This window comes from Coloeus monedula, assembly GCF_965178545.1.
Source record: "Coloeus monedula genome assembly, chromosome: 34".
NCBI classification, from domain to species: Eukaryota; Metazoa; Chordata; class Aves; order Passeriformes; family Corvidae; genus Coloeus; species Coloeus monedula.
This window is the reverse complement of record NC_138814.1, coordinates 1,145,956-1,161,063: the sequence shown is the minus strand read 5'-3', so window position 1 is coordinate 1,161,063 and position 15,108 is coordinate 1,145,956. Positions and strand designations below refer to the sequence as shown.

The 15,108-nt window shown below is 60.1% G+C and overlaps 1 protein-coding gene across 1 annotated transcript in view; it reads right to left on the bottom strand.

Moving 5' to 3' along the window:
* Positions 1-15,108, bottom strand: part of SHANK1 (SH3 and multiple ankyrin repeat domains 1) — a gene marked incomplete at both ends in the record, with an annotated part of 94,406 nt that overhangs the window by 65,406 nt on the left and 13,892 nt on the right. The window contains 4 exons of the mRNA XM_082299858.1: positions 3,208-3,375; positions 5,339-5,496; positions 6,588-6,696; positions 9,970-10,041. Coding sequence (XP_082155984.1) covers positions 3,208-3,375; positions 5,339-5,496; positions 6,588-6,696; positions 9,970-10,041 — 507 coding nt within the window. The remainder of the gene's footprint in view (positions 1-3,207; positions 3,376-5,338; positions 5,497-6,587; positions 6,697-9,969; positions 10,042-15,108) is intronic.

The following is a 15,108-nucleotide window of genomic DNA, read 5'->3' as shown; positions in this document are numbered from 1 at the left end:
CAGGGTGACAATGGGGTGATGCAGTGATGGGGTGACACGGTGACACACGGTGACACAGGGTGACACAGGGTGACACAGTGACAGGGTGACACAGGGTGACACAGGGTGACACACAGTGACACAGGGTGACAATGGGGTGATGCAGTGATGGGGTGACACGGTGACACACGGTGACACAGGGTGACACACGGTGACACAGGGTGACACAGTGACACAGGGTGACACGGGGTGACAGGGTGACACAGGGTGACACACAGTGACACAGGGTGACACAGTGACACAGGGTGACAGGGTGACACACGGTGACACAGGGTGACAATGGGTGACACAGGGTGACACAGTGACAGGGTGACACACGGTGACACAGGGTGACACAGGGTGACACACAGTGACAGGGTGACAGGGTGACAGGGTGACAGGGTGACACAGGATGACACACAGTGACACAGGGTGACAGTGACAGGGTGACACACGGTGACACAGGGTGACAATGGGGTGATGCAGTGATGGTGTGACACGGTGACACAGGGTGACACACGGTGACACAGGGTGACAGGGTGACACAGGGTGACACAGGGTGACACAGGGTGACACGGGGTGACACAGGGTGACACAGTGACAGGGTGACACACGGTGACACAGGGTGACACAGGGTGACACAGTGACACAGGGTGACACGGGGTGACACAGGGTGACACAGGGTGACAGGGTGACACACGGTGACACAGGGTGACACAGGGTGACACAGGGTGACACAGTGACACAGGGTGACACGGGGTGACACAGGGTGACACAGTGACATGGTGACACACGGTGACACAGGGTGACACACGGTGACAGGGTGACACACGGTGACACAGGGTGACACAGGGTGACACAGGGTGACAGGGTGACACACGGTGACACAGGGTGACAGGGTGACACACGGTGACACAGTGACAGGGTGACACAGGGTGACACAGGGTGACACACAGTGACACAGGGTGACAATGGGGTGATGCAGTGATGGGGTGACACGGTGACACACGGTGACACAGGGTGACACACGGTGACACAGGGTGACACAGTGACACAGGGTGACACGGGGTGACAGGGTGACACAGGGTGACACACAGTGACACAGGGTGACACAGTGACACAGGGTGACAGGGTGACACACGGTGACACAGGGTGACAATGGGTGACACAGGGTGACACAGTGACAGGGTGACACACGGTGACACAGGGTGACACAGGGTGACACACAGTGACAGGGTGACAGGGTGACAGGGTGACAGGGTGACACAGGATGACACACAGTGACACAGGGTGACAGTGACAGGGTGACACACGGTGACACAGGGTGACAATGGGGTGATGCAGTGATGGTGTGACACGGTGACACAGGGTGACACACGGTGACACAGGGTGACAGGGTGACACAGGGTGACACAGGGTGACACAGGGTGACACGGGGTGACACAGGGTGACACAGGGTGACAGGGTGACACACGGTGACACAGGGTGACACAGGGTGACACAGGGTGACACAGTGACAGGGTGACACAGGGTGACACAGGGTGACACAGGGTGACACAGTGACACAGGGTGACACAGGGTGACACAGGCTGTCCCTGTCACCTGGTGGATCTCCTGCCAGCCGTTCTTGTCAGCCGTGCCCAGGTGACACAGGGTGACAATGGGGTGATGCAGTGATGGGGTGACACGGTGACACAGGGTGACACAGGGTGACACAGGGTGACACAGTGACAGGGTGACACACGGTGACACAGGGTGACACAGGGTGACACAGTGACACAGGGTGACACGGGGTGACACAGGGTGACACAGGGTGACAGGGTGACACACGGTGACACAGGGTGACACAGGGTGACACAGGGTGACACAGTGACACAGGGTGACACGGGGTGACACAGGGTGACACAGTGACATGGTGACACACGGTGACACAGGGTGACACACGGTGACAGGGTGACACACGGTGACACAGGGTGACACAGGGTGACACAGGGTGACAGGGTGACACACGGTGACACAGGGTGACACAGTGACAGGGTGACACAGTGACACACGGTGACACAGGGTGACACAGTGACAGGGTGACACACGGTGACAGGGTGACACAGGGTGACACACGGTGACAGGGTGACACAGGGTGACACAGGGTGACACAGGGTGACACAGTGACAGGGTGACACGGGGTGACACGGGGTGACACAGGGTGACACAGGGTGACACAAGGTGACACAGGGTGACACAGGGTGACACAGGGTGACACAGTGACAGGGTGACACAGGGTGACAGGGTGACACACGGTGACACAGAGTGACACAGGGTGACACAGGGTGACACAGTGACAGGGTGACACAGGGTGACACTCGGTGACACAGGGTGACACAGTGACACAGGGTGACACGGGGTGACACAGGGTGACACAGGGTGACACAAGGTGACACGGGGTGACACAGTGACAGGGTGACACACGGTGACACATGGTGACAGGGTGACACAGGGTGACAGGGTGACAGTGACAGGGTGACACAGGGTGACACAGTGACAGGGTGACACACGGTGACACAGGGTGACAATGAGGTGATGCAGTGATGGGGTGATGCAGTGATAGTGTGACACAGGGTGACACGGGGTGACACAGGGTGACAGGGTGACAGGGTGACACAGGGTGACACAGGGTGACACAGTGACAGGGTGACACACGGTGACAGGGTGACACAGGGTGACACAGGGTGACACAGTGACAGGGTGACACGGGGTGACACGGGGTGACACAGGGTGACACAGGGTGACACAAGGTGACACAGGGTGACACAGGGTGACAGGGTGACAGGGTGACACACGGTGACACAGGGTGACACAGGGTGACACAGTGACAGGGTGACACAGGGTGACACTCGGTGACACAGGGTGACACAGGGTGACACAGGGTGACACAGTGACAGGGTGACACAGGGTGACACAGGGTGACACAGTGACAGGGTGACACAGTGACAGGGTGACACAGGGTGACACTCGGTGACACACGGTGACACAGGGTGACACACGGTGACACAGGGTGACAGGGTGACAGGGTGACACAGGGTGACACAGGGTGACACAGTGACACAGGGTGACACAGGGTGACACACGGTGACACAGGGTGACACAGGGTGACACAGGGTGACACAGGGTGACACAGGCTGTCCCTGTCACCTGGTGGATCTCCTGCCAGCCGTTCTCGTCGGCCGTGCCGATGTGGGCGCGGTTGTAGAGCAGCAGCTCGCAGCAGCGCGGGTCCCCCCCCACCATGGCCGTGTGGTACAGGGGGGTCAGGCCCCGCCGGTCTTTGTAGTTCGGGGACCCCCCCAGGTCCAGCAGCGCCTGCGGGGGGAGGGGCGGGGGGGGGGGGGCACCCACTCGTGACACCCTCGGGAACCCCCGGGGACACCCCCAGATCGCCCCCACCAACCCCTGCCCCTCCCCCATGGGCACTGCCACGAGTCCCCCACACCCCCCCCGTGTCCCCCTGTCCCCTGTGGGTGTCCCCCTGTCCTGTGGGTGTCCCCCTGTCCCCCGTGAGGTGTCCCCCTGTCCCTTGGGGTGTCCCCCTGCCCCGTGGGGTGTCCCCCTCTCCTTTGGGGTGTCCCCCTGTCCCCGTGGGGCGTCCCCCTGTCGGGGTGTCCCCCTGTCCCCCGTGACGTGTCCCTCTGTCCCCTGTGGGTGTCCCCCTGTCCCCTGTGGGTGTCCCCCTGTCCATTGGGGTGTCCCCCTGTCCCCTTTGGGTGTCCCCGTGCCCCGTGGGGTGTCCCCCTGTCCTGTGGGTGTCCTCCTGTCCCCTGTGCGGTGTCCCCCTGTCCCCGTGGGGTGTCCCCCTGTCCATTGGGGTGTCCCCCTGTCCCCTGTGCGGTGTCCCCCTGTCCCCGTGGGGTGTCCCCCTGTCCATTGGGGTGTCCCCCTGTCCCCCGTGAGGTGTCCCCCTGTCCCCTGTGGGTGTCCCCCTGTCCCCCCGTGGGGTGTCCCCCTGTCCCTTGGGGTGTCCCCCTGTCCTGTGGGTGTCCCCCTGTCCCCGTGGGGTGTCCCCCTGTCCCCGTGAGGTGTCCCCCTGTCCCCCCGTGGGGTGTCCCCCTGCCCCGTGGGGTGTCCCCCTGTCCTGTGGGTGTCCCCCTGTCCCCTGTAGGTGTCCCCGTGCCCCGTGGGGTGTCCCCCTGTCCCTTGGGGTGTCCTCCTGTCCCCTGTGCGGTGTCCCCCTGTCCCCCCGTGGGGTGTCCCCCTGTTGGGGTGTCCCCCTGTCCCCCGTGAGGTGTCCCCCTGTCCCCTGTGGGTGTCCCCCTGTCCCCCCGTGGGGTGTCCCCCTGTCCCTTGAGGTGTCCCCCTGTCCTGTGGGTGTCCCCCTGCCCCGTGGGGTGTCCCCCTCTCCCTTGGGGTGTCCCCCTGTCCTGTGGGTGTCCCCCTGTCCCCCGTGACGTGTCCCCCTGTCCCCTGTGGGTGTCCCCCTGTCCATTGGGGTGTCCCCCTGTCCCCTGTGGGTGTCCCCCTGTCCCGTGGGTGTCCCCCTCTCCCTTGGGGTGTCCCCCTGTCCCCCGTGAGGTGTCCCCCTGTCCCCTGTGGGTGTCCCCCTGTCCATTGGGGTGTCCCCCTCTCCCTTGGGGTGTCCCCCTGTCCCCTTTGGGTGTCCCCCTGCCCCGTGGGATGTCCCCCTGTCCCTCCCCCGTGTCCCTCCTGTCCTGTGGGGTGTCCCCCTGTCCCCCCGTGGGGTGTCCCCCTCTCCCATGGGATGTCCCCCTGTCCTGTGGGGTGTCCCCCTGTCCCTTGGGGTGTCCTCCTGTCCCCTGTGCGGTGTCCCCCTGTCCCCTGTGGGTGTCCCCCTGTCCCCCGTGGGGTGTCCCCCTGTCCCCATGGGATGTCCCCGTGCCCCGTGGGTGTCCCTCTCTCCCTTGGGGTGTCCCCCTGTCCCCATGGGATGTCCCCCCTGTCCTGTGGGTGTCCCCGTGCCCCGTGGGGTGTCCCCCTGTCCATTGGGGTGTCCCCCTGTCCCCTGTGGGTGTCCCCCTGTCCCCTTTGGGTGTCCCCCTGTCCCATGGGATGTCCCCCTGTCCATTGGGGTGTCCCCCTGTCCTGTGGGTGTCCCCCTGTCCCCTGTAGGTGTCCCCCTGCCCCGTGGGGTGTCCCCCTCTCCCTTGGGGTGTCCCCCTGTCCCCTTTGGGTGTCCCCCTGCCCCATGGGGTGTCCCCCTGCCCCATGGGATGTCCCCGTGCCCCATGGGGTGTCCCCCTGTCCTGTGGGTGTCCCCCTGTCCCATGGGGTGTCCCCGTGCCCCGTGGGGTGTCCCCACGCGTGTCCGCACCAGCAGCGCGGGGTAGCGGCGGGTGCAGACCGCCCGGTGCAGCGCCGTGGCCCCGTCGCGGGCGCGGAAGTCCAGGTGAGCCCCTCCGAGGCAGAGCAGGCGGATGATCTCCACCTCCCCCGGGCCCTCGCGCTGCGCCGCCAGCGTCAGCGGCGTCTCTGGGGACAGCGGGGGCGTGGGGACGTTGGGGACATTTGGGAGCATTGGGGACATTTGGGGTGTTGGGGACATTGGAGACATTGGGGGCGTTGGGGGCGTTGGGGACATTGGGGACATTTGGGGTGTTGGGGACATTTGGGGACATTGGGGACATTGGGGACATTTGGGGTGTTGGGGACATTTGGGGACATTGGGGACATTGGGGACATTGGGGGCGTTGGGGACATTGGGGACATTTGGGGTGTTGGGGACATTTGGGGACATTGGGGACATTGGGGGCGGGGGGACATTGGGGACATTGGGAGGAATTGGGGACATTGGGGACATTTGGGGTGTTGGGGACACGTGGGGACATTGGGGCACTGAGGGCATTGGGGGCATTGGGGGGAATTGGGGACATTGGGGACATTTGGGGACATTGGGGACATTGGGGGCGTTGGGGGCATTGGGGGCATTGGGGGCATTGGGGGCATTGGGGGTGGGGGGGCATTGGGGACATTGGGAGGAATTGGGGACATTGGGGACATTTGGGGACATTTGGGGACATTGGAGGATGGGGGAACATTGGGGACATTGGGGGCGTTGGGGGCATTGGGGACATTTGGGGTATTGGGGACATTTGGGGACATTGGGGGACATTTGGGGACATTGGGGACATTGGAGGATGGGGGGACATTGGGGACATTGGGGACATTGGGGGCGTTGGGGGCATTGGGGACATTTGGGGTATTGGGGACATTTGGGGACATTGGAGGATGGGGGGGCATTGGGGACATTGGGGGCATTTGGGACATTTGGGGTGTTGGGGACATTTGGGACATTGGGGGGCGTTGGGGGTATTGGGGGGGTTTGGGGACATTTGGGGGGACATTGGGGGATTGGGGGTATTGGGGGGGCTTTGGGGACATTTGGGGACCTCAGGGGTGGGGGACCCTGGGGGAAGGGTGTGGCCCAGGGAATTTGGGGGGGGGTCCCAGGGGGGTTTGGGGATCTCCCTGAGGATTTGGGGTGCCCCGAGGTATTGGGGGGGGGGGTCCCGCCGGGATTTCGGGGTGTCCCCGAGGATTTTGGGGTGGGGTGGGGGTCTCACCCCCCGAGTCCGAGTCGTGGTAGTTGGGGTCCAGCCCCCGCTCCAGCAGCCGCGCCACCTTCTCGGCCGAGCCGTGCTGGACGTAGTCCAGAAACTTCCGGAGCCCCGTCTGGGGACAGAGGGGGGACATTGGGGACATCGGGGGGACAATGGGGACATTGGGGACATTGGGGACATTGGGGACATCGGGGGGACATTGGGGACAGAGAGGGGACAATGGGGACAGAGGGGGGTCAGTGGGGACATCGGGGGGATAATGGGGACACTGGGGGGACAATGGGGACAGTGGGGACATTGGGGACATCGGGGGGACAATGGGGACAGAGAGGGGACAATGGGGACAGAGGGGGGACAATGGGGACAGAGAGGGGTCAGTGGGGACATCGGGGGGAAAATGGGGACACTGGGGGGACAATGGGGACAGTGGGGACATTGGGGACATCGGGGGGACATTGGGGGGACAATGGGGGGAAAATGGGGACACTGGGGACATTGGGGACATCGGGGGGACAATGGGGACAGAGGGGGGACAATGGGGACAGTGGGGACATTGGGGAGACATTGGGAGGGCATTGGGGGGACAATGGGGACATTGGGGGGACATCGGGGGGACAGCGGAGACATTGGGGGGACAATGGGGACAGAGGGGACAATGGGGACATGAGGGGGACACTGGGGGGATAATGGGGACTTTGGGGGGACAGAGGGGACAGAGGGGACATCAGGGGGACAATGGGGACAGCAGGGACACCGTGGGGACATCAGGGGGACAACGGGAACAATGGGGGGACAGTGGGGACAGGGGGGACATCGGGGGGGTCAGCGGGGACACTGGGGGGACACTGGGGGGACACTGGGGACAGAGGGGACAGAGGGGGACAGCGCAGGGTCAGGGGACACAGAGGGGTCAGGGGGACGTGGGGACACCACGGGGACACCACGGGGACACCAGGGGGGGTTCAGGGGGCACGGGGGGGACACACGGGGGGGACTTGGGGACAAAGGACACGGGGGAGAGGGGCGTGGCAATGGGGGCGTGGCCTGGGAGAGAGGGCGTGGCCAAAGAAAGGGGCGTGGCCATGAGATAACAGTGGGCGTGGCTGAAGCGCTGAGGGCGTGATCGGGGGGCGTGGTCACCACACATGGGGGCATCGATGGGCGTGGCCATGGGGGAGGGGCGTGGTCGCGGGGAAAAAGGAGGCGTGGCCGCGGGGAAGAGGGCGTGGCCAAGGGAAAGGGGTCATGGCCGAGGGTGAATGGGGGGGTGGCTGAGGAGAAAAGGGGGCGTGGTCATGGGAAAGGGGGGTGTGGCCGATGGGGAAAGGGGGCGTGGTCATGGGAAAGGGGCGTGGCCGAGGGGAAAAGGGGGGTGGTCAAGGGGAAAAGGGGGGTGGCAGAGGGGAAGAGGGGGCGTGGCTGAGGGGAAGAGGGGGCGTGGCCGGTGGGGGAAAGGGGGCGTGGTCATGGGAAAGGGAGCAGGGCTATGGGGGAAGGGGGGCGTGGCGGATGGGCAAAAGGGGGCGTGGCCACGGGGAGGGGGGCGTGGCCATGGGGAAGGGGTGGCCAATGGAAGGAGGGGGCGTGGCCAAGGGGAAAGGGGGCGTGGCCAGTGGGAAAGGGGGCATGGCCGATCGGGAAGGGGGCGTGTCCAAGGGGAAAAGGGGGCGTTCCCGATGGTAAAAGGGGGCGTATCAAGGCAAAAAGGGGGCGTGTCCAGGGGAAAAGGGGGCGTGGTCAGGGGAAAATGGGGCGTGTTCAGGGGCAAAGGGGGCGGGTCCATGGGGAAAGGGGGCGTGGCCAGGGGAAAGGGGGGCGTGTCCTGTGGGGAAAGGGGGCGTGTCCGGGGAAAGGGGGCCTGGTCGGTGGTAAAAAGGGGCGTGGCCGGTGGGGCGTGGCCGGGGGAAAGGGGGCGTGTCCGGGGAAAGGGGCGTGTCCAGGGAAAAAGAGGCGTGTCCGAGGGAAAAGGGGGCGTGTCCAGGGGAAAAGGGGGTGTGTCCAAGGGGAAAAGGGGGTGTGTCCAAGGGGAAAAGGGGGGCGTGTCCCGGGGCGAAAGGGGGCGTGTCCAGTGGGAAAAGGGGGCGTGTCCAGGGGAAAGGGGGCGTGTCCAGGGACTGAAAGGGGGCGTGTCCAAGGGGGCGTTTCCAAGGGGAAAAGGGCGTGTCCGGAAAAAAGGGGGCGTGACCGATGGTAAAAAGGGGGCGTGTCCAGTGGGAAAAGAGGGCGTGTCCAGGGAAAAGGGGCATGTCCAGGGGAAAAGGGGGCGTGTCCAGGGAAAAAGGGGCGTGTCCAGGGGAAAGGGGCGTGTCCAGGGGAAAGGGGGCGTGTTCACGGAAAAGGGGGCGTGTCCAGGGAAAAGGGGACATGTCCAAGGGAAAAAGGGGGCGTGTCCAAGGGAAAAAGGGGGCGTGTCCAGGGGAAAAGGGGCATGTCCAGGGGAAAGGGGGCGTGTCCGGGGGAAAAGGGGGCGTGTCCGGGGGAAAAGGGGGCGTGTCCGGGGGAAAAGGGGGCGTGTCCAGGGAAAAGGGGGCGTGGTCGGGGAAAAGGGGGCGTGTCCAGGGGCAAAAAGGGGCGTGGCCGGGGAAAAGGGGGCGTGTCCAAGGGGAAAAGGGCGTGTCCGGAAAAAAAGGGGGCGTGACCGATGGTAAAAAGGGGGCGTGTCCAAGGGAAAAGGGGGCGTGTCCAGGGAAAAGGGGGCGTGTCCAGGGGAAAAGGGGGCGTGTCCAGGGAAAAGGGGGCGTGTCAAGGGAAAAGGGGGCGTGTCCAGGGGAAAGGGGCGTGTCCAGGGGAAAAGGGGGCGTCTCAGGGAAAAGGGGGCGTGTCCGGGGAAAAGGGGGCGTGTCCAGGGGCAAAAAGGGGCGTGGCCGGGGAAAAGGGGGCGTGTCCAAGGGGAAAAGGGCGTGTCCGGAAAAAAGGGGGCGTGACCGATGGTAAAAAGGGGGCGTGTCCAAGGGAAAAGGGGGCGTGTCCAAGGGAAAAGGGGGCGTGTCCAGGGGAAAGGGGGGCGTGTCCAAGGGAAAAGGGGGCGTGTCAAGGGAAAAGGGGGCGTGTCCCGGGGCGAAAGGGGGCGTGTCCAGGGGAAAGGGGCGTGTCCAGGGGAAAAGGGGGCGTCTCAGGGAAAAGGGGGCGTGTCCGGGAAAAAGGGGGCGTGTCCAGGGGCAAAAAGGGGCGTGGCCGGGGAAAAGGGGGCGTGTCCGGAAAAAAAGGGGCGTGACCGATGGTAAAAAGGGGGCGTGTCCAAGGGAAAAGGGGGCGTGTCCGGGGAAAAGGGGGCGTGTCCAGGGGAAAGGGGGGCGTGTCCAAGGGAAAAGGGGGCGTGTCCAGGGGAAAAGGGGGCGTGTCCAGGGGAAAAGGGGCGTGTCCAAGGAAAAGGGGCGTGTCGCACCTTGGTGTGGAGCTTGGCCAGCTGCTTCTCGTCCAGGTTGGTTTGTTTGTACACCCGGGTCTTGTACCGGAACTGGGGGCGGGGTCAGCACGAGGACACGCCCCCTCCCCGAGAGGGACACGCCCCCCGAGGCACCAGGCCCCTCCCCCTCATCAAAGCCACGCCCACCCTCCGGCCACGCCCACCCCCGGTCGCCCCAAACCCCCCCCCCCGAATTTGCCGCTTTTATGGCGATTTTCCCCCATCGGCCCCACCCCGAAAAAAATCATTGAAACCTCCTTAAAGCAGCCCTGAAACTCCTCAAAATCCCACCAGAACTCCTCAAAACCCCCCCAAAACTCCTCAAAACCTCCTCAAAACTCCGTAAAACCTCCTCAAAACCCCCCCAAACCTCCTCAAAACTCCTCAAAACCCCCGAAACCCCCCCAAACTCCTCAAAAGCCCCCCAAAACTCCTCAAAACCCCCGAAAGCCCCCCAAAACTCCTCAAAACCCCCCCAAAACTCCTCAAAACCCCCCAAAACTCAAAACCCCCAAAACCCCCCCAAAACTCCTCAAAGCCTCCCCAAAACTCCTCAAAACCCTCCAAAACTCCTCAAAACCCCCCAACACTCCTCAAAACCCCAAAAAACCTCCTCAAAACCCCCAAAAACCTCCTCAACCCTACTCAAACCTCCTCAAAAGCCACAAAAAAACCCCTCAAAACCCCTCAACCCCCCCCAAAACTCCTCAAGACCCCCTGAAAACTCTTCAAAACCCCCAAAATCCCCTCAAAACCCCCCAAAACCTCCTCAAAACTCCTCAAAATTCCCCCAAACCTCTTCAAAACCCCCCAAAACCTCCTCAAATCCCCAAAAGCTCCTCAAACCCCCCCCAAAACCTCTTCCAACCCCCCAAACCTCATCAAATGCCCCCAAACCGCCTCAAAACCCCAAAAAACTCCTCAAAACCCCCAAAAACCTCCTCAAAATCCCCCAAACCTCCTCGAAACCCTCAAAAAACTCCTCAAAACTCCTCAAACCCCCCCAAAACCCCTCAAAGCCTCATTAAAAATCCCCCCAAACCCCCCAACCTCCTCAAAGCCTCTTCAAAACAGCTCAGAAACTCCTCAGATCTCCCCAAATCCCCCCAAAACCTCCTCAAATCCCCCCAAACCTCCTGAAAACCCTCCCAAAACCTCCTCAAAACCTCTTCAAATCCCCCCGAAACCTCCTCAAAACCCCCCAAAATTCCCCTCAAACCCCCCAAAATCTCCCAGAACTCCTCAAATCCCCCCAAAACCTCCTGAAAAGCCCCGAAACCTCCCCAAAACCTCCTCAGAATCCCTCAAAAACCCCAAAAATTCCCCTCAAAACCCCCCAAAACCTCCTGAAAAGCCCCGAAACCTCCCCAAAACCTTCTCAGAATCCCTCAAAACCCCCAAAACCTCCTCAAAACCTCTTCAAAAATCCCCTCCAAACCGCCTCAAAACCCCAAAAATTCCCCTCAAAATCCCCCAAAATCTCCCAAAACTCCTCAAAACCCCCAAAAACCTCTTCAAATCCCCCCAAAACCTCCTCAAATACCCCCAAAACCTCCTCAAATACCCCCAAATCTCCTGAAAAGCCCCAAAACCTCCTCAGAATCCCTCAAAACCTCCCCAAAACCTCCTCAGAACCTCTTCAAATCCCTCTGAAGCTCCTCAAAACCTCTTCAAAAATCCCCTCCAAACCGCCTCAAAACCCCCAAAATTCCCCTCAAAATCCCCCAAAATCTCCTCAAAACTCCTCAAAACCCCCCAAAACCTCCTCAAATCCCCCCAAAACCTCTTCATAGCCCCTCAAAACCTCCCAAACCTCCTCAAAACCTCCTTAAAACCCCCAAAAATTCTCCTTTAAACCCTCAAAATTCTCTTTAAAACCCCCAAAATTCTCTTCCAAAAACCCCAAAAACCCTCCAAAACCCCCCAAATCCCCCCAAAATCCCGCGGCCACGCCCACCTCGAGGTAGGGCACGCCCTGGTCGAAGCTCTGCGGGAAATCCCGGAGCGGCCGCTCCTCGTCCCCAAAAACTGCCCCGAAACCTCCTCAAATCCCCCCGAAACCTCCTCAAATCCCCCCCAAATCTCCTGAAAAGCCCCGAAACCTCCCCAAAACCTCCTCAGAATCCCTCAAAACCTCCTCAAATCCCCCCGAAACCTCCTCAAATCCCCAAAAATTCCCCTCAAATCTCCCCAAAACCTCCTGAAAACTCCTCAAATCCCCCCAAAACCTCCTCAAAACCTCTTCAAATCCCTCTGAAGCTCCTCAAAACCTCTTCAAAAATCCCCTCAAAACCGCCTCAAAACCCCAAAAACTCCCCTCAAAACCCCCAAAATCCCCTCAAAACCTCCTCAAAACCCCGAAACCTCCTCAAAACCCCTCAAAACCTCCTCAAAACCCCCTTAAAACCCCAAAAAATTCTCCTTAAAATCCTCAAAAATTCTCTTTATAACCCCCCCAAACCCCGCAAAATTTCCCAAAAGCCCCCAAATCCCCCCAAAATCCCGCGGCCACGCCCACCTCGAGGTAGGGCACGCCCTGGTCGAAGCTCTGCGGGAAATCCCGGAGCGGCCGCTCCTCGTCCCCAAAAACAGCCCCGAAACCTCCTCAAATCCCCCCCAAACCTCCTCAAATCCCCCCAAAACCTCCTCAAATCCCCCCAAACCTCCTCAAACCCCCCCGAAACCTCCTCAAATCCCCAAAAATTCCCCTCAAATCTCCCCAAAACCTCCTGAAAACTCCTCAAATCCCCCCAAAACCTCCTGAAAAGCCCCGAAACCTCCCCAAAACCTCCTCAGAATCCCTCAAAAACCCCAAAAATTCCCCTCAAAACCCCCCAAAACCTCCTGAAAAGCCCCGAAACCTCCCCAAAACCTTCTCAGAATCCCTCAAAACCTCCAAAACCTCCTCAAAACCTCTTCAAAAATCCCCTCCAAACCGCCTCAAAACCCCAAAAATTCCCCTCAAAATCCCCCAAAATCTCCCAAAACTCCTCAAAACCCCCAAAAACCTCTTCAAATCCCCCCAAAACCTCCTCAAATCCCCCCCAAATCTCCTGAAAAGCCCCAAAACCTCCCCCAAACCTCCTCAGAATCCCTCAAAACCTCCCCAAAACCTCCTCAAAACCTCTTCAAATCCCTCTGAAGCTCCTCAAAACCTCTTCAAAAATCCCCTCCAAACCGCCTCAAAACCCCCAAAATTCCCCTCAAAATCCCCCCAAAATCTCCTCAAAATCCCCAAAATCCCCCCAAAACCTCCTCAAATCCCCCCCAAACCTCCTCAAATCCCCCCGAAACCTCCTCAAATCCCCCCCAAATCTCCTGAAAAGCCCCGAAACCTCCCCAAAACCTCCTCAGAATCCCTCAAAACCTCCTCAAATCCCCCCGAAACCTCCTCAAATCCCCAAAAATTCCCCTCAAATCTCCCCAAAACCTCCTGAAAACTCCTCAAATCCCCCCAAAACCTCCTGAAAAGCCCCGAAACCTCCCCAAAACCTTCTCAGAATCCCTCAAAACCTCCAAAACCTCCTCAAAACCTCTTCAAAAATCCCCTCCAAACCGCCTCAAAACCCCAAAAATTCCCCTCAAAATCCCCCAAAATCTCCCAAATCTCCTCAAAACCCCCAAAAACCTCTTCAAATCCCCCCAAAACCTCCTCAAAACCCCCCAAATCTCCTGAAAAGCCCCAAAACCTCCCCAAAACCTCCTCAGAATCCCTCAAAACCTCCCCAAAACCTCCTCAAAACCTCTTCAAATCCCTCTGAAGCTCCTCAAAACCTCTTCAAAAATCCCCTCCAAACCGCCTCAAAACCCCCAAAATTCCCCTCAAAATCCCCCAAAATCTCCCAAAACTCCTCAAAACCCCCAAAAACCTCTTCAAATCCCCCCAAAACCTCCTCAAAACCCCCTTTAAACCTCCCAAATTTCTCCTTAAAACGCCCAAAATTCTCCTTAAAATCCCCCCAAAATTCTCTTTATAACCCCTCAAACCCCCCCCCAAACCCCGCAAAATTTCCCAAAAACCCCCAAATCCCCCCAAAATCCCGCGGCCACGCCCACCTCGAGGTAGGGCACGCCCTGGTCGAAGCTCTGCGGGAAATCCCGGAGCGGCCGCTCCTCGTCCCCAAAAACAGCCCCGAAACCTCCTCAAATCCCCCCGAAACCTCCTCAAATCCCCCCAAATCTCCTGAAAAGCCCCAAAACCTCCCCAAAACCTCCTCAGAATCCCTCAAAACCTCCCCAAAACCTCCTCAAAACCTCTTCAAAAATCCCCTCCAAACCGCCTCAAAACCCCAAAAACTCCCCTCAAAATCCCCCCAAAACCTCCTCAAAACCTCCTCAAAACCCCCCAAAACCTCCTCAAAACCTCCTCAAAACCCCGAAACCTCCACGAACCCCCTCAAAACCTCCTGAAAACCCCCTTAAAACCCAAAAAAATTCTCCTTAAAATCCTCAAAAATTCTCTTTATAACCCCCCCAAACCCCGCAAAATTTCCCAAAAACCCCCCAAATCCCCCCAAAATCCCGCGGCCACGCCCACCTCGAGGTAGGGCACGCCCTGGTCGAAGCTCTGCGGGAAATCCCGGAGCGGCCGCTCCTCGTCCCCAAAAACTGCCCCGAAACCTCCTCAAATCCCCCCAAAACCTCCTCAAATCTCCCCGAAACCTCCTCAAATCCCCCCAAAACCTCCTCAAATCCCCCCGAAACCTCCTCAAATCCCCCCGAAACCTCCTCAAATCCCCCCCAAATCTCCTGAAAAGCCCCGAAACCTCCCCAAAACCTCCTCAGAATCCCTCAAAACCTCCTCAAATCCCCCCGAAACCTCCTCAAATCCCCAAAAATTCCCCTCAAATCTCCCCAAAACCTCCTGAAAACTCCTCAAATCCCCCCAAAACCTCCGCAAAACCTCCCCAAAACATCCCCGAAACCTCTTCAAATCCCTCCGAACCTCCTCAAAACCTTTTCAAAAATCCCCTCAAAACCTCCTGAGAAGCCCCGAAACCTCCTCAAATCCTCCTCAAAACGCCTCAAAACCCCCCCAAACCTCCTCAAATCCCCCCAAAACCTCTTCAAAGCCCCTCAAAACCCCCCAAACCTCCTCAAAACCTCCTTAAAACCCCC